General features: G+C 44.7%; 1 protein-coding gene across 13 annotated transcripts in view; it reads right to left on the minus strand.

Annotated features, from left to right (window-relative positions):
* Positions 1–1,538: 1,538 nt before the first annotated feature.
* Positions 1,539–23,914, minus strand: part of MAST4 (microtubule associated serine/threonine kinase family member 4) — a 564,301-nt gene continuing 541,925 nt past the window's right edge. For 10 of the 13 annotated variants that reach the window (XM_078449273.2, XM_078449270.2, XM_078449263.2 and 7 more), the window contains 6 exons: positions 22,121–22,321; positions 19,593–19,822; positions 18,941–19,063; positions 9,869–10,005; positions 7,743–7,924; positions 1,539–7,400 (listed from right to left, as the gene is read on the minus strand). In XM_078449273.2, coding sequence (XP_078305399.2) covers positions 3,520–7,400; positions 7,743–7,924; positions 9,869–10,005; positions 18,941–19,063; positions 19,593–19,822; positions 22,121–22,321 — 4,754 coding nt within the window. In that variant the 3' untranslated portion in view covers positions 1,539–3,519. The remainder of the gene's footprint in view (positions 7,401–7,742; positions 7,925–9,868; positions 10,006–18,940; positions 19,064–19,592; positions 19,823–22,120; positions 22,322–23,914) is intronic. The other 3 variants (XM_078449281.2, XM_078449275.2, XM_078449324.2) reach the window with 1 other exon arrangement.

The raw sequence follows: 23,914 nt of genomic DNA on the forward strand, positions 1-23,914 counted from the left end.
TGAGTTCCTTAAGGCCTGGCCGAAACAGAGGAAGCAAATTTCTATAGTTAATAAAGCTGCACTTTTTCATGTGACATTTGTGTTATGAATCCCCAGATGCTAGATGGAAAATTGCCTGCTGATGAATTAGAATTAATAAAGGAGCCCTACTACAGAGAATAATTAGCTTCCTTGGCTCGTGGTTTCCCACCGATCACCAAACGTGTAATTTTGCACCGTATGATTTTTCTGCATGTAAAGAAAGAGACAATGAGATGGCTTAGATCATTCACAGAGGAGCCTAGATCTGAATTCAATTACATGACACCTGGTAATGTTTAGAAAGGTCAAGAGCTTTGCAGCCAGAAAAAATCTGGATTCTAATCCAAATTCTCTTTACAGGGTGTATATTAAACAAACAGCAGAGCCTGTCTGGGCCTGCGTCCTCATCTGTAAAACGGGGATGCCACTATCATCTGGTTTGGGGCTCAGATGAGATGGTACATGAAAAGCATCTTGCCCAGCACTATGCACATATTTATATATATAAGGCAGAAAATAAATGTTAGGCTGCTTCTTTCCTTCCTGCCAGTTTCGGTGATTTTTGATGACGAGAAAACACACAGGAAAGGAGGAAATGCAAGATGACAGGGCACAGTGGTAACTGATTGGTAACTGATGGAGGAAGGTAATAGGAGATAATAGGGGAATTGAAGGAGATGGTTTCACTGAGGAAGAGACCGTAAAAAAGATAGCGACCTTGGTGTGGAAGCTGGTAACTTCTGCGGCCAAGGAATAAGGTTGGTACAAAACGTAGGAAGGCATTATAGGGAGGCTTAATCTTCAAGAATAGAACATGTTTGTGTAAGCTAAAAAAAAAAAAAAAAAAAAAAAAAAAAAAAAAAAAAAAAAAAGCAAACCAGTCCAATTAACAAAAAGCAACCTGCAAAAAACCCATGCTTCCCATAATACACAATAATATTCAGTAACACTTTATAAGAAAAACATTAGTCATTATCTTTTCATGCTAAATTTTTATTTCAATGTTATGCAACTGCATAAGTATAAATATTTGTTCAATATACAACAATTATGACATCCATAGGGAATTTCTTAGAGAAAATAAGACTGCAAACACTTTATTGCACAGATCCTAACAAACTTTTAAGCTGGTAAATCTACAGCTGGGAGTACTACCAAGGAGCACATCTTACAATCACAGGAGACTGACCAAATAGAACACAGGAGAATTTCTACCAGCTGATTGGAGAGGTTTACAACAACAGACAGGTATTACATGAATGCAACCTTAAGTACTCTTTACCCATCCAAAATGCAAAAACATATTTGGCCAAAATGATAATACACTATACAAAATATACATAAAAATATCATTTGTAAACAAGCAGCTAGTTGTGCTTTAAAGGAAACTGGACAGTTAAAAAGCAAAGGCTGTAAACCATGAACTCCCTCCCCGACACACCTGTCGTGATGTCTGAGTACAGATGATTGGGTTATGACAACTGCCAAACACAGATATGAATTATAAATGTTGAGACCACTTTGGAAACCCATTTAAGTTCTTCTAAAATATGCGTTTCTTCTACCATTTCACAACGTAGTGATGGGGAATGGCTAAAACTACACGGGGGCGGGGGGCGGAAAACAGGGGCAAGGGGGGGGGGACTTTTTGTTCTGTTTGCCAACTCATTTTACAAGGAAGGACAACCCAGCAGTCAGTTAAGTGATGCCTTTGTTTTTGGAGCAGGGTTTACAGCCCTGCTAAATAATTTACAATCCACAGGCTGTGCTTTAGATGAATGATTTAGATACTAAGACATCCGAGGGGGTTTGGGTGCTGAATTTGTATTTATTGGTAATTGTTTTCCCTCTTGAGAAACAAAACAGAAAATCCTGCTATGGATCCCAAACATCTTATAAATACTTATCTGTGTGTATTTTCTCTTAGTGCCTTAGTACTTAGGTCAGCAAGTGCCGTCTTACAATACAAAACAAGCCTCCAGGACAACTGCAACAAAAACAAACAAAAACCCCCTCAGCACTAAAATGATTTGACGAAGTCTACATATTCCATGGTATACAAAATTTAAATAAGGCTTAGCAAAAGTAAAAAGGACAGTCACATTCAAGCACCAAATAGCTCCACCAAGTCTTTTTTGTTAAAAAACGCTGCTCTTTATTAATACGGTATTTTTTTTTTTTGCATACAAATAAAGAGATCATGTTATGAAATGTATGGAGCTACTCGATGCATCAGAAATGAATGTGAAACCCAGGAACTTGCTAAAAACAGCAAGCTTCATCTACAACATAAGGCCCCAGCTATGTATTAAAATGTATCTGATGTCCTGATTATTCATTAATATATATGCTATGATGCCAAAATCCACCCCCCTTTCCCTCAAAAATGCAAATTTAAAACCTCTTCCAATGCCTGATGCTTATTACTCAACTTAAGTACTACTGGATCTGCGTGTGGCCAGTAATTTTCCTTTTTGTTCAAGAGCAGGGCTGGCACAAGACTACTACAAAATGTGTGCTTCTTGGACTAGTGACTCATAGCATCAAGGCCTGAGTTTAAGAGCGTGAAAAGAAGGGAAAGTGAGAGAAATAAAGCTGACGTGTGTTTATAGCCTCCACTACACCCAGGGTGAAGACCCGACATATATACCCACAGACAAGGATAACTGGCCTTTCAGACAGTTGGACCCAAGATCAAGTGTCCACTGCGATGACTGTGACATGAATATGGTTAGCTCTGCTTGTTCCGGCCATTCCTAATGGAGGAAGAGTCCAAATGCAGTGATTAGAGTAGTTCTTGCTTTAAGATCTGGAAATCTAGGTAGGCAGATACAGTACTCTCAAAATCTTGGGTGAAAAAGACACACACAAACTCACCATCTACTGTATTTAGGGCTTTCTTTCATCTTGAACTCTACTCAGAATGTTTTAACTTAGAAAAATGTAGTCTTGAAATATTCTCTGAAACCATAGACCAAAACATGTGGGTGGATGTGTATATACACACGAGTATGAGTGTATCCATACTTTTACATACACCCGGTTTTAACCATTTTGCTTCATTACTATGTGATGATAAGTGGTAAAGCAAAAATCCTACTGGAAAAAAAAAAAGAAAAGAGAAGAAAAGAAAAAGCTGTGGTAAACAACGCCATCAGCAGCAAGGTATCACTCTACATCCCAAACCAAACACATTGCTAGGTATTTACAGAGAAAATCTTTATCCTCAACAACCCTCCACTGTAAAGGTGTTTCTTTATTGTTGTTGTTTTCGTTTTTCGTACAAACCCTCTCTGGTAACAGTGTTATGGGTTACAATTGGGAAGGCAATTGGAAGAAGGTCCCCTCTTTCTGTCTCTCTCTCCCTCTCCCCCTCTGCCTAGGGGCTCCAGGCTCTGCCCGGCGGGCGTTCCCACACAGTGCTGGCTTCACAAGGTAGTCAAGACTCAGGTACACATTCAGGTCGGGTCTCCCCAGTCCAGCCTGGGGCCTGCCCCGTTACGAGGCCTTTTTGTGCGGGCTGCTACGCAAACTCTCTTTCCCCCGCCTCTGCCGCACCACAAAGTCCTTCTCAGAAGAAAGGGCGATGGGCCGGTCAGGGTTTGGAGCTGGGGATGCCTTGGTCACTTCTCTGCCCACGCTCTGTTTCCTAGTCTGAGAGGGCAGGGCTGCGACAGGCTCTTTGCCTTTGGTTTCTCCTGTGGTGGCAGATACCGACAGGGCCCTGTCCCGGTGGCCGGCTCCCCCTGCCACAGGCGGGCTGGGGTGGTGCAATTCCAGGGTGACGGTGGAGCTCCGAAAGGATGGCAGAGAGTCGCTCTTTGTCATGTGGGTTCTGCCATCGCCCCCGGGCAGGGTCTTAGCCGCAGCCCCGCTGGCCTTGGCCAAAGACGCGTCACCGCTAGCTGCAGCAGCCTCTCGAGCCCCGGGTCTGGCCTCAGGAAAGCTGGAGGAGGAGCTCAGAGACTTTTCTGGGAGGGCAGTGGATCGAAAAGAACTCTGTCCGGTGGCCGAGGGCGACCGTTTCATGCCGCTGGGCTTGCCTGCCTCAGTCAGCGGCTTCTGGGGACTCAGCACTTTCCCCTTGGCCTCTGGCAAGCCTTTCCCCACAGCAGCTGCCGGCCTCTCTGGGCCTTTTGGCCGGGCCTCGCCGGGTGCCGGGGAGAGGCTGGCCTCAAGCTTCCCGCCGTCTGCTGGAACGTAAAGTGCTTCAGTGCATTTCTTCCCCTCAGACTTCCTGTCCATGGCGGTGGCAGCCTGTGAACTTGGACTCCTGTCTGTCTGTCTGCACACAGCGGGGCAATCTTTCACAGTGGATGGTTTGGGGTGCTTTGGAGACACGTTTTGCTTTTCACTGACAGGGGCAACTTTCTGGTCCGCGGATTCACCCCCTCCTGGGTGTCCTTGCTGCGGCAGATGCGTGGGCTTCTCTGGTGCCTCTGGGGACCGCCTGCCACTGGTGGCTTTTAGCTTAGGGTCTAGAGGACCCCCTTCGGTGAGCAGCGGAACTGAGGGTCCACTTCCTCCCTGGCTAATCGCATTGGTGGCTGTGTTCTGGGAGCCTGGGAGGGCAGGGAAGGCCTCCAGCACACCCTTACTGCTGTCCTTCCCCTCTCGGCTGGGGCCGACCTGCGGCTGGGCCGCAGCCTCTCTGCCTGCTGCAGGCCCAACGCTTGGCTTCTGGGAGGAGAGGGCCTTGTCAGGGTGCTTAGACTTTGCGGGGCTGGAGTCGGGGCCAGGCCCAGACTTGGGGCTGCTGCTTTCACCATGCACTGCAGCGGGCCTGGGAGGGCCCTGGAGGCCCAGGCTGGGCTCTGTAGTACAGGGCTTGCCCCCCGGCTCTCTGCCTGAGGAGTGGCTTGGGGAGCTGCAGTGCTGCTGAGTGGCCAGGCTGGGCAGTTCTTTGGTCACCAGCGGGGGCTGAGAGCTGCTGCTGACGTGCTTCTGTAGAGGCTGTTCTTTCCTTTCCGGTTCCTTGGGACCGTCTTTTGGCAAGGATGGGAAAGCAGAGAGCTGGGCTTCCTTCCCACGTTCAGTGCCCGGTGGCTGCAGGGACCATCGGCTGGGAGGAGCTTCTAGCTGGGGTTCCGGGCCACCTCTTCCTCTGCCCAGCTCCCTCTCACGAGGAGTCCCTGCTGACTTCAAAGAGGAGTCCTCCCTCGCCAGGGGCCTCACCTCATCTCGGCCATCTCTGTGGTTTGTTTTCCCACAAGGTACCCATGCTTTCTCCAGGGCTTGGGTCTGAGTGTAGGAATCTGGACGGGTCCTTTCCCCAGAGGGGAGATTTCTGGAATTGTCACTGGTTTTAGCAGCTTCTGGAGGATACAACTCCACAGAGGGATCCCTGTGGGAGTCAGGTCTCACAGTGGACCGCTCACTTCTGGCCGTGGAAGGGCCCCTTTCAGAGGATTCCCTCCCACTCGGCTTCTCTCTTGAGGCGGTACCTTCAGGCAGCAGCAGGCTGCGTGACCTGGATGGGTCCGCGCTGTGGGGGTTCAACCCCAGGGAGGGGAGGAGTTTGGTGTCAGGGCTATGGTTTTGGTGTTTGCTGGGGCCCCCCTCTCTCCGCTGGGGATCGCTTTCCATGACTGTCACTGTGCTCTTGGCTGCATGGGAAGCTTTCCTATCCCGCTTTAGCTCTGGGTCAGAGCAAGGCACGGGAGCTGCTGGTGAATTCTGGAGACCCCGACTGGGGGGTGGGAACCGGGGCTCCAGCAGGTAGGACTTATTAATCCTGAAGCCAGCAGGGGAAGGCTCCCTCTGACCCGCTGTCTCACCCTTCTTGCCCCCGGTGCTGGGGAGAGCCAGTGGCACAGAGGGCCTCACATCACTGGTCGGGCTGGGGCTCTGTGCAGGCTCCGGGGAAGGCAGCTCTGTCTTGGAGGCCTGAGGTCCAGACAGGAGAGCAATATCCAAAGTGCCCTCAATTGGCTTCAGGCAGGACACAGACCTACCTTCCAGTTTATACTCAGAAGGGCTTTTCCGGACAGGTGACTCAGGAGCAACCAAGCCCGGCTTCTCTACTCCACCATCCACCCGCCCAGCTAGTGCCTTGAGAGGGACAAAGGAGACAGTGCTGATCTGAGCCGTGTGGGCACTGCTCATGAATGCTCGGCTCTCAGAGGCCACTGGGGCCTCTTGCTGTCCACCCATGGACCGGACGGGGTTCCCGGGCAGGCTTTCGTGGGCACTAGACGTCATCTTGGGCTTGAGCACAGTGCACAGGCCGTCATCTTTGTCTTCAAGTGACATTTTCTTTCGGAGGTAATCGATGTTGGCCAGTTTGCTGTCTAACTTCTCACATCGGAGACACTCCTTGGCCTGGGAGGCCTTCTCCGTGTTTTCACCCTTCCCAGAGCTGGACCTATCAGCCGAGTGGCAGAGAGTGTCCTGGAGGGTGCCAGGAGCAGAGGTGCGCTTGAAGTCACAGATGCCCTGGCTGTGGTCCCCAGGTGCCGGGCCATGGCCAGCCGCTGCCCCTTCCGAGGTCACTCCCTCGCTGGCCCGAATGCTGGCCTGCTTGTGAAGAGCCCCTTTCAGCAGGCTGCCCACGGATGGGGCCTCCTGCAAGGCCACTTTGTTATCAAAATGATTTGACCTTTCTAAAGCCTTTGGATAGATTTTCTTCTCTCTCTCTTCCAGCCTAAAAGTAGAGAGGTTTTCTAAATCACTCCCAAGTCCATGGGATTTCTGGTGGGGTTCTTGTTTCTCTGGGAGACCATCTGGCTTCTTCACCACCACCTTGGCCTTGAGCTTCTCTCGGTCCAGCTCATCCACAGACTCCTGTCTCCCCAGCTTCCGGGAGACAGGACGCTTCAGACAGCCTTGCTCCACAGGCCTGGCGCGGCTCAGGGAAGGGGCGTCACACACATTCTCCTCCAGGCTCTGCAAGGTCACTTCCCGCGGAGGCTGTTCCCTCGGCACCTCCTCCTGGGTCACCTCCAGGCTGTGTTTGCGGGAACACAGGTGCTTCTTGTCGCTGCCATAGGAGGGAGACAACTTCTCCTCTGACTGCACGCGCTTGAGCAGTGGGGACCTCGGGGGCTCTGCACTCTTGGGCCTCACGATATGCCTGACGATGGTGGGAGGGGAGTGCATTTTGCTGGGAAAAGCTTGAGCGATCTTGGAATTGCCAAGCGAGTGTCCCAACAGAGGGGATGGTGACCGCTGAGGGGAGGTGGGCTGTGGTGTTGGAGAGGGGGTCCGGGCCAGTGGGGAGAGGGGGATGCTGCCAGCCGACTTCCGCCTTCCAGAACGGTAGCGCTGTCCGCTGAGTTTGGGGGCCAGACCATGTAGGGTGCTGGGCCGGATGTGTCCTGACCCCGCTGGGGAATTGGGAGCACTAGAGCTTGGGGAGCTGCTCTGAGAGGAGTTAGTACCTGGGGGTGGGAAACAAAAAGCCATGAGCAATGGACTCCATCCCTTTTCTTTCCATGCTTCCAACCCAAATGGTTGTAGGTCGGGTCAGATCAAGGTCAGCAAATTGTCTTAGCATCTAACTCTATTGAAAAAATGCTTTTCAGGTAAACCTCCCCCCACATCAGGGTTCAACCCCGTATTTCCTGCCTTAATGGTCTAAATAGACGTATCTTATGACTATCCTTTCATTTACACCTTCTTTCATTACGCTGGAATAAGCCTCCCATCCCTCAGGAGCTCGGATAGTGACTCTGACCTCCTCCCACCTCTCCCCTACTGTCTGGGCCAGAAGACTCACTCACCTGATGGGAAGTCAGGGGTGGAGCGATAGCTGGGCGTGGGGGACCGGGGAGACAAGCTGTGCGTTGGGGAGCCTGGGAGGCTCTCCCCTGATGACAGGGACCGGTTCAAACAGGAGAAGCTTCGGCTGGTGTGGAGTAAAGGAGAAGGCTGCTTGGCTAGTTTTTTAAAAAGGGATCTCCTTCTAGAGCGGAAATAAAAGCAAAGGAATCAGATTCTACATAGAGAGCCCCTCTGTCTCCCCACAATGTGGGTGTACTCAGTTTCACACCTCTGTGCCAGCACAGTGACACGGTGTCAGACCCCACACTAAGGTGTAGGTTCCCACTCCCATATTAACAACCTGATGACTCAGAAAAGAAGGGTCTTTGCTAATGTACAACGGAAGCTCTCTTAATTCCGAATACTTTAAGAAGAAGCGACAAAATAGGAAGAATAGAAAACATAGGAAATATATATTCATTTATTTATCTGTCAGGGTTATGAGGAGGGTGTTTTGTACCCACAGCTGTTTGCTGTGCTTATTCTACTGTGGGCTCTTGAATATTCCTAATGACCATGTAGGCGGTACATTTACATAGAAAAAGTGACAAAGGTGAGCTGAAGCTTATCATATCAGCAGGGCACCACACACTATATAGCTGCAGCAGAAGCAAGTGAGTATTTAGTGCTCAACAAGCTTATCTTAAAGGGGGGAAAAAAAAGCTTCTGATGACTTAGAAGTACACGTGGCTGTAGAGAGCTCTTTCACCTTTAAGGTCAGGCAAGCCTCACTCCCCGCCAGTGAGCTTAAGCAAAGGTTTACATGCTGCTACATCCCTTTGAAACAGTGTGTTCTGTTTAACTTAAAGCACAATCAAAATCTAAAGCACACTTTAAGAAAAGTGTATGAATCAGTCATTAATACAAAAGACCGCACCTCAGAATTCGTGTGTGTGCTTTATTTGAGTTTAATAAATGCAATAAATGTACTTGGGTTAAACAATGAAATCATTTTATCAAGTTCCTAATGACAGACAGCAACTCCCCTGCTCGGCCCTTGGCCCACTCCCCAGAGAAACCGCTTTCTACTCCTTTAGCTACTTCTCCTATTTGTCTGCATATTGCTAAGTAATCTTGTTAAGTTTTCGTTTTTCAATTTTAGAAACGATCTACTGATTTCCTAGGACAGAAGATGAGAGTTAGGCTCTTACACAACCCCCTTCCACCTTCTGACCAAATACACTTCCCCCTTTTCTACGCCTCCCTCTAGAGCTAAAACAAAACTTTCAGTTAGAAAAGAGGCGGAGCTTTTCTTTTATATTCTAAACACTGTTCACAGCTAGGCCATGCGAAGCATCATTCCATTTCCTTTCTTGCAGGACTTTGTCTTTCCTGGAGTGAATAAGCACCCCTTTTTCATTTGCTTCTTTCTCCACATTTCTGTCATCAAAACCCCTCTTACTACGATCAGACACATTAGATCCAAGCGGGCCAAACGGGGATGCTGCTGTGGTGTCACATGGGGAGCCCATCCAGACAGGTGCCTGGCAAGAAATGTCCCCACCAGAAACACACACACGCATCTTGCCGGCGTCTGCAGAGAGTACAAAAGGACTCGCAGCGCCTCCCAGATTGCAAATGTGTAAGCCAGTTACTAAATCTGCAGTCAGTAAAGCAAAAACCTTTATTTTTAAGCTTATGTGGATGCTTTTTAGATATAGTTATTTTAGAGTATCTGGCATTTAAAAAAATAGCAATTGTTAAAAAAAAAAAAAAAGCAATCGTTTGTTCTCAGATAATGTAAAAGACATTACTGAGTGTACATTTAATGCTAAAAACTGCCTGAAGGTCTGGGGCCTCACATTCAACTCACCTGAAATCCAACAAACAGCAAAGCACTGGTCATGGTACTCATACAGGAAAAAAAAAATGCAATCTGAATTCTTCTGCGATCTAACTATGGAAATCTTTTCACTGTGAAAAATGCTGTTATGAATGTGAACTTTAATGTATTAGTATTTGAACCACAGCACCAAATTTCTCACAGAAAAATGAGTCTTTCCCATATATAATTGTTTAAATTAAGGAGTAACTTTCGTCCAACATGGGCATATTAAAACCCCACAAAAATCCTGCTTTAACTAACCTTTCTAGACTTTCTTTCTTCTTAGATTTCTTGCTCCGCCTCACCATCCGGCTCTTACAGCTGTTTCTCCTGGCTGGTCCCGTTTTGATGGATGTGTTTTCAAATGGGGTGGTGGTGATTGAGACCTTATTTCCACTCTATAAAAAAAAAATGGGGTGCTATTAAAGGGAAAATCTGGGAGCACACGGGATCAGAAGTGGGAAAGCACGTTCAAAAACAAATAAAGATACATGAGGACATACATACAAGAGCCTTCCATGTCTAAATAGCCTTTTAAGCAGTGGCACCCTGACAGAACACGAAGGCAAAATGTCCGGATTCTTTGAGAGGGCAGGCTCTGGACTCCACAGATGTGGGTTCAATCCAAGTTCTATGCCCTGAGCAGGTTGCTTCTCCTCTCTGTGCCTCAAACACTTGCACTATCCAGCAGTAGAATCACACCTATCTCACAGGGGCTCGTGCGTGGATTACCCGGGATGGAGTTTGTAAAGCCTGCAGCACCAAGTATGACAGAGGCAAAGGACTCTATAAACAACAGTGATCTTCATCCATATGTAGTTAAGTATAAATGAGCCCAGGGGCTGTCTGTTGTTGGTTGATTTATTTTTCTTTTTTCTCCTTTTTGTGTTTTTCCTTTGACCTAGAAATCATAGACCAGCAAAACTGAAAGAGACTTTTATTTTTAATTATTTTAAAAGATTCCTTTGCTGGCACCATAAAACCTGTCAGCTTGCAGAGCTGGGAAGTTTACGCCAGCGAGTACAAAACAGCCTTTCTTTAACCAGGTCATGTATGGGGAGGGAACTCCTGGTAGAATTCTGGGACTTTCACTCAGTGCTGGGACAGGGCTTGCCGGGCAGGCCCTGGAGGTCGACAGAAGAGTGGAGTCAGAAGCTAGGCTGAGGGGCGCCCTGGGCAGATGGTAGAACTGATCCCCTTTGCTGCAGCATTAATGACTTCTTCTTGAATTTCTTAATAACCAGGGGAAAAACATGTCCTTTCAAAGTCACAGATGGCCCCGATTACCTCAAAAAGATAAGAAATATAAGGAGCAGGGTCTTTTAAAAGTTCTATACCCAAAAAACGCCTAGCAATTCAGCTGTAAGTGGTACTAAGAGATGGGGAGTTAAGTATGGTGGGGGCAGAGACCAAACCAATGGGGATTGATTGTTTTAATGTTAACATCTACCCCCACCACCAGCTCCCGCTGCTCCAATTTGGGAAGTAATACATGACATTATAAGAAGAAATTGTAAAGTATAAGTAAAAATAAAAATCATTGAGAAACTTATTGCCAGCTAACACTGGTAATACTTCAGAATATTTCCTAATCTTTTTTTAGGCATGTATGTATTACGCATGCACACAGTCATACGTTGTCAACAACTTTAATCTTAATTAATCTAATATTTAGTTTTATGTTGTTTTTCCATTTCTCATTATAGAACTTGAAAAACCTTCCCCACATCACTGAATAGTCATTAAGAACATAATTTTGGGGGCATCAGGGTGGCTCAGTTGGTTAAGCATCCAACTTTGGCTCAGGTCATGTTCTCATAGTTTGTGGGTTCAAGGCCCATGCAGGGCTCTGTGCTGACAGATCGGAGCATGGAGCCTGCTTCAGGTTTTGTGTTTCCCTCTCTCCCCACCCCCCCACCCCCCACCATTAGTGCTCTCTCTCTCTCTCTCTCAAATACATTAAAAAGTTTTAAAAAACTTAATTTTTTTTTTGCTGTATAATATTCCATGAGATGGGTGAATCAAAATTCAACTATTTTCCTACTACTATTATTTCCTACATTTCAGTTCTTTTAAGACTTGCCATAAATATCACCCTCCATAAATCATTGTCCTAGTCTCTGTCATTTCCCTTAGATTACATATGTGAATCAAAGGGTCTATCCAAACTTTTTAATTTTTATTTTAGAGAGAGAAAGTGCATGAAAGGGAAAGAGGGGCGGTGTGGGCGGGGAGAGGGAGAGAAAGACAGAAAGAAAGAGAGACAGTGAGAGACAGAGAGAGACAGAGAATTCCAAGCAGGCTCCACACCCAGTGCAGAACCTAATGTAGGGTTCAATCCCATGACCCTGGGATCATGACCTGAGATGCTATCAAGAGTTGGACGCTCAACGGACTGAGCCATCCAGGTGCCCTAAACCTCTTAAAGACTCTTAGTATATACTAATACACTATTTTCCAGAAAGTTTATGTCAATACATACTTTTGCTGGCAGCACATAAAGACTTTTCTTATCACAGGTTTGTCAGAACTGAGTATTAATGTTAAACACATTACCAATTTTATACGAATAAATTGCAACGAGTTTTAATCTTCATTCTTTGACATTGTCTCATTTATTTTGGTCATTCCTATTTTTTTTTAGGAAATGACCTGTTCATGTCTTACATCCACTTTCGTGTAAGTTTAGTATTTTATGAATGATTTTAGAGGTTTTTTTGTGTGTGTATTTAAGAACATGTAATCTCACACCTAATGTCGTAATTGTAAAAAAAAAAAAAAATAAGATTTGAACTGGAACAAAAGAAAAAAAATATTCTGCAAGAACAAACTGTACGTTCTATATGCAAATGCCAAAAGTTCGAAAATAAACCCTTATCTGACAAAGATTGATTCCATTTCTTGTTTAAACAGAACATTCAGCTTAAAAGCATGAAAGGCCTATGAACGGAGGTTGTGTGGAAGGAGATCTTCTCTGCACAAATTGAGGGAGGCCATACTACAATTTCAGTTTCTCCTATATGCCTTAAGTGAATGAAAAAGTAACAAATATGGCTGGAGTTCATCTTTCACTGCAATTCTTTCAATCCTTTTCCACATTCATACACAGAGTAGACACAGACAGCCATCATATGTCCACTGGGGCTGTCCCACTGTGCACGTCACTGAGCCTGAATCCAATTCCACCCTTTCTAGCATAATTCACCACTGGTTTTTCTATCTTTATCTGTAAGAGGCTAACAAGGCCATTCAGCCTTTTTAAAGCACATTTTGAGCATTAAAGCATTATTTCCATATATTCTGTCACTTTATTTTCACCACCAAATTATGAGGGCTGTTTTGTTTTGTTTTTGTCTTTTTTTTTCTAATACGACCTTGTGAGGTGAGAATGGATTGTTACCCTTCATTATAGATGAGGAAAACAGATTCAGGGATGCTGAGTTTCCTTCTTTCTTAGGGTCACAGAGCCCGTCTTAAGAGCCCACACCTGGCTCTCTGCCCCTCACCCCCACTGCCTGCTCCTCACAGGCATGGCGTGACCTGATCGTCCGCCACCTTTCCTGCCCCTGGCAGAGTAGATGGCTCAGACTTAACGGGTGGTGGCGAAGGAACCAGGCTCTGGACAATATAGGGAATGAGCGATGCATCAGACTGTCAAGAAGAAACGGAAGACATATAAAAATAGCATAAACGTTGTAGGAAATAAAAATAAATGATGAACAAATCTCATCAGAAAAGTTACAGCCAGGGTTTTTAAATCAGAGCACATCACTGCGTTCTGTACAAACGTTCCCTTCCCCTATTAAAAACCAAACCCAGTTTTCTCTTTCTTGTTTCTATATATGGCAGAGGACAGTTTGCTTGACCTATACAGTCAGAAAACTTCCCTAAGGAGGAACTACAGACACTCAAGATGCAGAGTGCAAATATTTCACTGAGAGCATTAACGATCATGCAAATGGTAAATGACGGGAAAAATAACTTAATCCACAATAGGGTGAGAATCGTAAAGCCTGCCACCTGGTGGATCCATCGGCTACATGGAGGGCTGCCTGAACTCAGTGCAATGTGTCTTACTGGGTCAATTTATCCTCAATACATTCTTCTGAAGGAGCGAACTCTTGTAAGAGAAATTCTGTGGCACTTGTTTAAAAAAACAACAACAAAAAATGGTGCCGGCGGATTGTTAAGTGTTCAATTTGTTCACTTTTACTGTAAACTGTTGGTATAAACTGTGCACGGTGCGAGGGAAATTATTTTAAGCTGGCTGAACTGAATACAATCGCAGGCTAACCATCTCTTCCTCTCAGTCTGGCTCCAGGTTAACTTCTCAGTTGGCCTTGGATAGACTATTTTTACATTCCTTTCTCTGCGACATGCACATGGGGAATGTCACGCTTTCTGCAGGCCTAGGTCTTTGCTGTGACTCACATCCTCCACCATCCAGCCCCAGCCAGCCTGCACACTCCATCCCATATACAAACCCAGGCTCCAGTCACTCTAGTTTGATTTGTGTACCTCAAGCACTCTGAGCTTTCTTGGCCTTGCATTTGCACACACCCTCTTTGTTCTGCTGAGCCCACCCTGCACTCGCTTCCCATACACTAACTCTCCACCCATCCTTCACAGCCCTGAACAGATAACCCCTGTTTCATCCCCCCTGGAAAGCCATCTCTCCTTCAGAATGTGGGCTAGATTTACAGTCGGCTCCTTATGTTTAACACTTTGTAGACTTGGTTTCGCCACTGGTTTTCCATGTACTCTGGTGGACTCATGCCAAGTACGGGCTCCAAAGCCACACTGTGGGGTGCAAATCCTCTTTTCTGCTCCTTCCTAGCGGGTAGCCTTGGGCTGCTTTGTTAAATTTCTGCTGCTTTCTTCATCCGTAAAATGGGAACAATGTTGTTTACAGGACCTGCTTCACAGCAAGTGAGGATTATAGGGGTTCAGCTACGTAAAGCACTATTACCTAATATTCTTATGTGTTGTCTCTTGTGCGACTGACCTTTCAGTATCTAACACAACGCTCTGCACGTTTTTAGGACTTGGCGAGTATGTAAGGATGGTCATAATGACACTATTTGATGGCCTCCATTTTCACATCTAAAGGCTCCCCAGAGTTCATAGAAAGGAAATTCGTGAAGCAGGGACTAATGAAGTTTTAGGGCTGCTTTTATGTGCTGGGTATTTAAACTAATACTATCCCAAAAAAGCAATCTGGTTTACTTGAGAGTTTCCCAGATTAGAGAGGTTAAGCCGGGCATGTTATCATGTGCGTCAATACGGACTCCATCCATCGCTACAGTGAGTGCACAGAGATTTCACTGCTCTTACAAAGTTCTTTTAGAAAGCTGCCCAAAAGCAGAAAGGAGGGGATCACCTCCTTGCGGCAGGACCAGTGTGAGGCAAAGCTGAAGGAGCACACGGGAAGGGATTCTCAGAGCCAATGGGGAAGTGAACTGGAGAAACACATTGATTCTGTAATTCCATAGATCTATGATGAGAAGTGACTTTAGACAAGCTTCCCTGTGGATATGAGTTAGTGCTCCCATAGCAGGTCTGCTTGGAAGGTGTGAGAGTAAACGAGACCACATGTGAAGACGTCAAATGTGGAAAACGCTTACTCCGTTTGCAATCTGAAAGATATTGTACTGCATATGAACTTCTAAACAGATATACAGCAGCCTCAAGCGATGGCTCTTCCACCTTTTTCCTAAGGTGCCATGACATTTCATGAAGTAGTTCGCAAGTATAGAACACGAAATCAAGAGGGGTGCTTGGGTGGCTCAGTAGGTTGAGCGTCTGACTTCAGCTCAGGTCATGATCTCACAGTTCGTAGTTTGAGCCCAACGTTGGGCTCTGTGCTGACAGCTCAGAACCTGGAGCCTGCTTCGGATTCTGTGTCTTCCTCACTCTCTCTCTGCCTCTGCCCCGCTTGTGTGCTCATGCTTGCTCGCCCTCTCTCAAAAATAAACAAACATTAAAAAAAAACAACAACATCAAGTAAACAGTATCCGAGAATACCAAAATATAGCCACTACCCTGATGTTCCACGAGTGATGTCACGAGGATGCCCAGTGTTGATCCTACTCCCTTTACACGCTGTCCAAGAACCGCTGTTTAAATTTGGAAGAAAGCTGCATGATTACACAGTTCACTGGAAAGATAATTAAATCCCTCGTATCCTTTTTGTTTCATTACATTGGTCGCTCCTCTCGAGTGCTTCCTTTATGAAGCAGAGGCAGGACCCTCTGCTTGGCTCTGCGACAGAGCAGGCCATGGCTCCGGAGGGTGCCAAGGCTCTCCAATATGGCTTGTTTACACAGTTTCAGAGACACACTGACTAGATCCAGGAATCAAGGTGCTCCCTAACCAGAGGAGGACAAAACTGTATGAATGGGATTGGATTTGGCTAAGACACTTTGCCAGACACCTTCAGGAGAAATATACATTCAAATTTCACAGAAGCAGGCTTTAAAATCCACGATCATATCTAACACTCCATAAAATAAATTATGGAAATAACCAAATGTCTCAGCAAGATAAACAAATGCCTATTTTCTAAAGATATATACACTTCAGTTTATTATTTCTTCTTCTGATTTTATGAGCAGACCCAGGAAGTGATAGGAAGATAGGTTGTGGATGAAGCGATGTTGCACGTAACATAATACTGTTACAAAGAAGGTAGAGAGCCAAGCTGATGTTACCAATGAAAATCCCTTGACCTTCTTTTAAATGCTAATGCGAAGACTGGAAAAAGCTCTAGCAGGATGAATAACAACTAAGAAAACCTCACTGTAATACACAGACTTATTATCTAAAAGAAAGGGTGAGCTCCTAGAACAGATCAAGGAGCGTTTTAGAGACAAACAACACTTGTGTCTGCCTACTTCGGAGGAGCCTAACCTACTTCGGAGGAGCCTAAGGCATGTGTATTGGATATGAAGACAGAGGGAGGGAAAAATCCAAAACAACCTTCCTGGACTCTTACTCACAAAAAGGTCAAGGGGCACCTGGGTGGTTCAGTCAGTTAAGCATCTGACTCTTGGTTTCGATTCAGGTCATCATCTCACGGTCTGTAGGTTCAAGCCCTGTGTGAGGCTCCACGCTGTCAGCACAGGATTCTCTCTCCCTCTCTCTCTGGCCCTCCCCAGATCTCACGCTCTCTCAGAATAAGTGAATAAACTTAAAACAACAACAACAACAACAACAACAACAACAACAACAACAAAGGGGTCTATCTGTGAGCCAGCAATGGGGCACCCCTGGACCATAGGAGCAGGTACTGTGAGAGAATCTGCTGGTCAGACTCATGAGTCTTTATAACCTGTCCAGAATTTTGTCTTGCAAAGCCCGAAGTACTATCAGGCGACTTTCACAGACAAGGGATCCCAATGCCCTGCCTCCCATTTCTTGGATTCTTACTATGAGAGAGTTGTTCCACACCAGGTGGACAAAGAATATTACCAGGGACAGATGGTGATCTAAACTGAAAACCTCAGGTTGTACCCACGGTGTCAACTCTTTCTGTTCAATAGCCATACTTGAAAGTATAGACTAACCCCAGCCCTTTCAAGCTGACTGACAAACTGAACGGCCTGCATATTAAGACATGAGTCAAGACCAACAAAAGTAGAAGTGGGGTATTTGACCCCTTCCATGGTAACTTTTGGAAAGAAAGCAAAAGAGGACCCCAGCATTCACCTCAATTCCACGAACATTTATTGCGTACCCACCTGTATATCCCAGGTATTGGGTAAATTCTGGAACTACATGGGAAGATGTCCCCTGCATCATCAACCGGTAGGTATGAATGACAGCAAAGTCAGGCGCCACCCCCTACAGACTTTGGTTTTGAGCCCAAGACCAAAATTTAATTAATAATGTGAATTAATCAGTGGCAATAACTTTCCTACAACCTGCTACTTCGCAATGGACCTCTGAATATGCCTGCTATTACTACTCTCAGAACCTAAGCCAACCCTAATCTTTTGAAGAATACGCTCATATTAGCTTGGGGAATGACAGAAAAGGAGAAAAGTCATTTAACTGCACTTATTTTTGGAAGGCTTAGCACACCCACTTCTTTGTAGTGCCTTCTAAATTTCTAATTTTCTTTCCTGTTTCAATTCAATGAAATTTCTCTGTGATGTCTCTCCCCACTCATAGAATATTCTCTCCAAAAGTATAACATTCCTCCCTCAGCGACAGTCCTAAGTTAAACTTCATCTGCTTCCATACATCTCCTATATCTCCCATATTTCTCAAAGGCAAGGACTATACCTTCATTCCTGTGTTACTAGTATGTACTATGGAACTGGGCTCAGTGTGAGTGCTCTGAAAAGAGTCTGAATGTACATTATCTAAATGGCAGGTACATATTTATGTTCTGTCTCTCAACAGACTGTAGTTTATCTGAAACCATGGCTCACACCTCTCTGTATACAACTCCCTTACAGCCCCTTTCAGTGCCCAAAAAGCAAGAGATCATCCATAAATCTGATGATTTGTAAAATAATCTTACAATTAGAGACTCTATTTCTGATCACTGACTTCTTTTTCTGAACAAATTTAAAATCAAGTACAAATTCGTCTTTGTTTTTACAAGAGACATATTTGGAGCTGTTACTTTATATTCTACCGTCAGCAGGTGACACAGCAAATAAGAGAACTGAAGGATCAGTGTAGATTTTCTCTCTCCACTCACATTCACGCATCTTGTGATCTTAACTCCATGGGCTTTATTCAGCTTACATTCAAAACAGAAAATGTTCTATGTTCAAAATCATTTGTGTGAGGGCCTAATGATTACTAGAACCCCTTCCTCCATTGCTACTTACTTCTGTCATCTACAGTGTATGTGTATATATTTCCATTTCTATTTTTCAAAGGAAATCCAACTCTCAGACTGAACCTTCAAATCTGACCTCATTTTCATACCACTTCATCTTCCATTGTACTGGAATAAAACTTGCTGAATGGCCCTGAAGAAAACCATCTTTAGGATAGGTGACTTCCCAACAGCTTTTACTATGTAAGGCTCATAAAGTGAAAAAGAACTCTTGTTATTCGTAATTTAGAATAAGAAGTTAAATTCAGAAGTGATTGTGCAGATAGAAGGCCATGTTTTTTCATGATATATAGAACCAGCAAATTCATATTATCTGTTTCTTCACCTTTTATCAGACTTTAAACCACTGAATACTTCCTCAGTAATAAGACTGTTTATGCATGCATCATAGAGAATTCTAGAACTTAAGGAGAGAACTCTTGGTACCAGTTCTTTCTGATGACCTTTACTTGTGTGGCATGGGCATAAAAAAGTAATACCTTTAGCAAAAGCTCTATAACTTCCGTGTGGACAAGTCCATGCACTGGTTCTCCATTGATGTGTGTGATCAGATCCCCAGCCTTCAGTCCTGCTTGGCATGCTGGACTTCCTTCTTCAACATTCTGAAGTCCAAGAAAAGAGTATAGATTGATCAGCCAACAAATGGCAACCTTAACATCTACTGTTTCTTCTGGGACAATATTCTGGGTTAATTAGCAAATGATCCTAAGCTTCTAAGAGGAAATCAATAAGGCATGGTTATTATTCCTTTTCTGACATCATCCTAAAATAGGACACTTACTTACAAAATTTCAGGTGAGTGGGAAAGGTAGTTAGTTTTGTTTGTTTTTTAATAAAAGAAGGCCAGGAAAAAATTAAAACGAAGGGTGCCAACAGGACCATCTTTGACAATTTCTACCATGCTGGTATGCAAAGTGGACAATCAAATATGAAAACTGGACAGAATTATGAGAAGTTATTAGTTTTTTCTCAATTCAATGCCACCATATAAAGGGAAAGGGCATGAAACAGGTCCCAAAAGCCAGCTTAGCAGAAAAACTGTTTGCTTATAAATATGCCTCAGCCAACTTATTCATTGTCCAGTTTGGCTGGGAATGAAAAGTAACAAGGATGAGAGGCTGTTGATCTCACCCAAACAATATGGTGCACTGTATAGATGTCGCTGTCTCCCACATACACACGGATGGCTCGGATGGTAAAACCGTAGTTTTTCCCTGAACTGTGGATCACAATGGGCTGATGTGGACTGGCAGAAGCTCCTGAAGAATCTCGGCTGGGAGAAGAATCTCGTGAAGAAGAAGGGTCCGAGGACAGGGAATGGGGGGACATTGGACTTCCCAGTGGAGAAACGGCAAACATATCTGCAACACAGAAGCCAGTCGTTAGAGCTGATGCTGATCACACAAACATCCATGCAGCCAGCCCGCACTGTATGAGCCCTGCAATGATGGGGAGCTCAGCCACACAATAAATCCATTCATTTCTCATCAAGAAATAATATAAAAATATTTATATTGCTAACTAGGATGGCTTTCCAAACAGGGGATATTAAGAAGACTTCGAAAGTGTCTGTACTGCAACTAATTTTTCAGTGAATTCTGTGAGGTTAGAATTTCTTCATTCTCTATGCTAATTAAAACACACACAAAACTTAGTTCCTACCTGGCTGGGATAGCTTTAGTTGGTATATTTTGTTGTCCTTAAACAAATCAGAGATGCACAAATTTCAAGTATGTCTTTACACAGAGAAGAGACTTTACACAGAGGAGACTATAGTAAAAGATTCTCAGGCTCCAAATCAACAAATTTAACATGGTCCTTTTCAAACATACGTGATTAGGAAAACAATCCATCAAGTTAACAGTTCCTTTTTACAGTACTACTGAACTAGTACTCAAGTGATTTTGATCAAGACAACAGTGAAATGTCAATTTCTTTATGAAACAATCACTCCTAATTATTATGAATACAACTGACCGCTTCATACAGTACCTACAATTCTAACAATGATTCTCAAAGATAATACAGGTGAAATAGAGAAATTTTAAGAAAACTTAATACCACAATACCAATTCTGTTCTGTTTTTGTTTTAAAAGCAAACACGCTTTTATTGTTGATATCACTGTTCCATCCACGTGAGTCTAAACGGATCTTAATTAACTGGTCACGTGAAATTGTGTGTGTGTTTGACAAAAAGAATGATCCACTAAAGATACTGAAGTTTAAATGTGAGCTCAGTCAGAGGCAGGCTACTATGTGCCCAGCGTTACTGAAGACTCACTAGGTTCAGTGAGCACCAGGGGAGCCACAGCAAACTGCCAGTGCCCACACTATCATTTCTTCCGATTCTTAAGTCTGTCAAAGTGGAACAAAGCTAGGTGGATCACTAGCGATGTTCCTTCACTTTGGGACTGCATGTGGCACTCTTGGTACTCTTTCGCTGGCTACCTTTTGTCTAAAGATCACAAGGCCAAGTGAAGAGACACATGCTGGTGGGCAGGGAACTTGTAACCATGCGAGTGGGAACTGGACAGAGTGGAAACACATACACACATCCAAAGTGCTGGAAAGCCAAGTCCCCATCCTTTGTGGCATGACAGTTTCCCTTATCGCCCTGTATTAAACAATTGCTCTACCTTACCAAGACGTGGGCTTTCTCACCAGCTTTCAAAAGTGGACTTACCTTTCCAACTGCTGCTGCTTTGGAGTTATGAATAGTCACTCAAACTAGGGAGATAGATGGTTACTTTACGGTGCCGAATGGGATGCCTCCCAGAAAAGAGAGTGGGCTAGAGTGAGCAATACCCCCAAATGAGCATTTGTTTGTATCAAGTTTCTTTCTGCACAAACAGGAAATTTTGAAACTGTAAACAATTCCTTTTATACAAGGTCTGTATTCCTCCAAATGCAAGCCATCTGCAATATAATTCAATTGCCACTTCCACTCTCGGGCTGTCATTTGAGTGTTAAGTCACAAACACCAGGGTGTATGTTTTCTCACTTCTGGGGGAATTGTGTAGACTTAGTGATTTCTAGAGGCAAAGCCCAGGTGTATAAAAATACTGCAATTCCACAAAACCATAATTAAGCCCAGGCTTCCAATACAGGGGAGAAAATGACTACCAGTAGGAGGAAGCATAACTCAACAGACAGGGTTGGGAAAATCTGTAAATTTCAGGGCTGTCTGTGACTCTCTGCATCCCCAGAAATGAAAAACTTATGTTCTCCATATCTCTCTCCTCATTAATTAGAAGAGGAAAAACTGTACTTAGCTTTCCAACACATATGCTATAAACAACTCAGTAAAGTACATAAATGATGCATAGTCTAGGGAAGAAAAATGATTCAGAGGAGATAAATTTACCACTTAATTTGAGGAGGGGGGAGCAGAAAAGGAAAGAAAACAAACAAAAGAAATCAGGCTGTGTGGGAAGGAAGCCTGCCTCATCTCCTGATGCAGAAAGAAGCAAGAAGAAATCAGTGACACATGCTGTCTGGGAGCTCCGGAGCTCCCACAGGGAGAAACTCCGGAGAGATGCGCTGGGTACCGCCCATTACTGCTTCTAGCAATCTTGCATCTCGATCAGCATTCCAAACTGGGGAGAGGGGGACACATGCACAAAACCACACAATTTCATGCGAGTAGATGTCTCTCTACCTCCTGGGATCATGAGGGACAGAGCACTGGCAGAAAGGGACTTTGTGACTTTCCCCGAGATTTTCTTTTTTTCTGTGCTTTCTAATCGCTGCCGAGCCATGTGAGAAGCGGGTTCACTGGGTGGCTTTGAGGAATTATCTGTACTGTCCACACACTCGCTTCGTCCATTTATCTGATCCAAGTGCTCTGAAAAACTGCCAACTGTACAAAGAAGAAGGGATAAACACGTTCAGGGGAATCGGAAAGGAGAGGTGGAAAGAGGGAAAGAGAGAGAAAGAAGGAAGAACAACCTGGGAAACGTACTCCCATGTGGCTCAACAATCCATATGGCGCCAGGCAAGCATTAAAAACACATGACTGGTTTGAGAAAGGTGATGGGGAAGAGAAGGGGATGAAAGACATGTCCATCCAGGTTTCATTCTCCTTGTACCTAAGTCTGCTAATTCTCAATGACTCCACTTAACTACAAGAGTCACTACTTTACAGAATTTCGATTTTAGAACCCTTGTAGCGACAACTCCTCCCCACTGCTTCCAACCACGGAAGGCTCTGAAGCAAACACCACCTTATGAACACCATGACCACCCAGTGTATACTAAAATGATCCTGTGATATTAATGGTCATCATTAGCAATGCTGTGAATAATGTGGACATGTGGGTAATGCTGTTTGGGACATGTGGACATCATCTCATTTCTTCACGTAGACTTGGGACTGTGTCATCTCCTAGTCTCTTCCTGGACTGCACTAGACTGCACGAGGTTCACGTATGTAACTCACAGGAGAGTGCCTCAAGCATCACCTGTGACTTTTCATGCCCTAAGTCTCCTTGCAAACCTCCCAGGACAACAAAGGACAGTACTCACTGCATTCCACAATGGCTTGCTGCACCTTCCTGGTTTTTTCTCTAAACAGTGTATCATCTCCTGATCTGCCCTGAGGTTACTGGACCAGCGGTAAGATCCTTTCCCGTCTCAGCCAGCCACGCCTTCTTTATTTTTAAGTTTCTTAGCCCTTAACAGAAAGGTGGGTTTTTGTTTGTTTGCTTGTTTGTTTTAAAATAATTAGGACTCCCCTCAGCAGAGGATCACAAGAGAATCACGTGGGAGGATGCAAAAATGGAAAATCAGTGATGTCTGCCTGGGTGACCACACGGACCAAGAATAAATAACGTTTCTGAGCGGAAATAACATGTGGAGTCCCCCAGAGGAAAGGGGAACAGCCACCCACTTTGGGTTTTTCCTACTCTTTCACAGGCTATCAGTTCTCTTTCTTTCTTTTTGTAATCACTGACAGTTTATCTTTGTCCATCCGGAAAAAGTGATGCTCATCTCATTTTGACTTCTAAATGCTGTTACAAGCCCCCTGTGCTTTAGAAACCATCAACACTATCATCACCTTAAGATACACAATCCATGCAGAGAATTTAATACCATTATAAATGATCCTTTGAAAGACCAACCAGCACATTTTAAAGCCTAGGAAATAGTTAGGCTGGATAGGACTTAATTCACAATCCCGTTCTGCTGCTGAATCCACTACTCAACTTCACAGCTCAAGTTTGGCCTCTGTGCCTAGGAGGTGACAGAGACCCTACGGGCAGGGTCCTCGGTAAAGGAAGCTTGGGACTTGAGAGAGCGCTGTGGGTACAGGAAAAGAGCTGGACCTCCACGCGACACCCATGAGACCCAGGAAGACAATCCTAAATGAAGTATCAGCAGCCTTCCTACTCCTATATTCCAAACTCAACCTCACTTAACTCCATCTACTCAATTCCCTCTAAATCAAGAAATC

This window comes from Panthera onca, chromosome A1, assembly GCF_046562875.1.
Source record: "Panthera onca isolate mPanOnc1 chromosome A1, mPanOnc1 haplotype 2, whole genome shotgun sequence".
NCBI lineage: Eukaryota > Metazoa > Chordata > Mammalia > Carnivora > Felidae > Panthera > Panthera onca.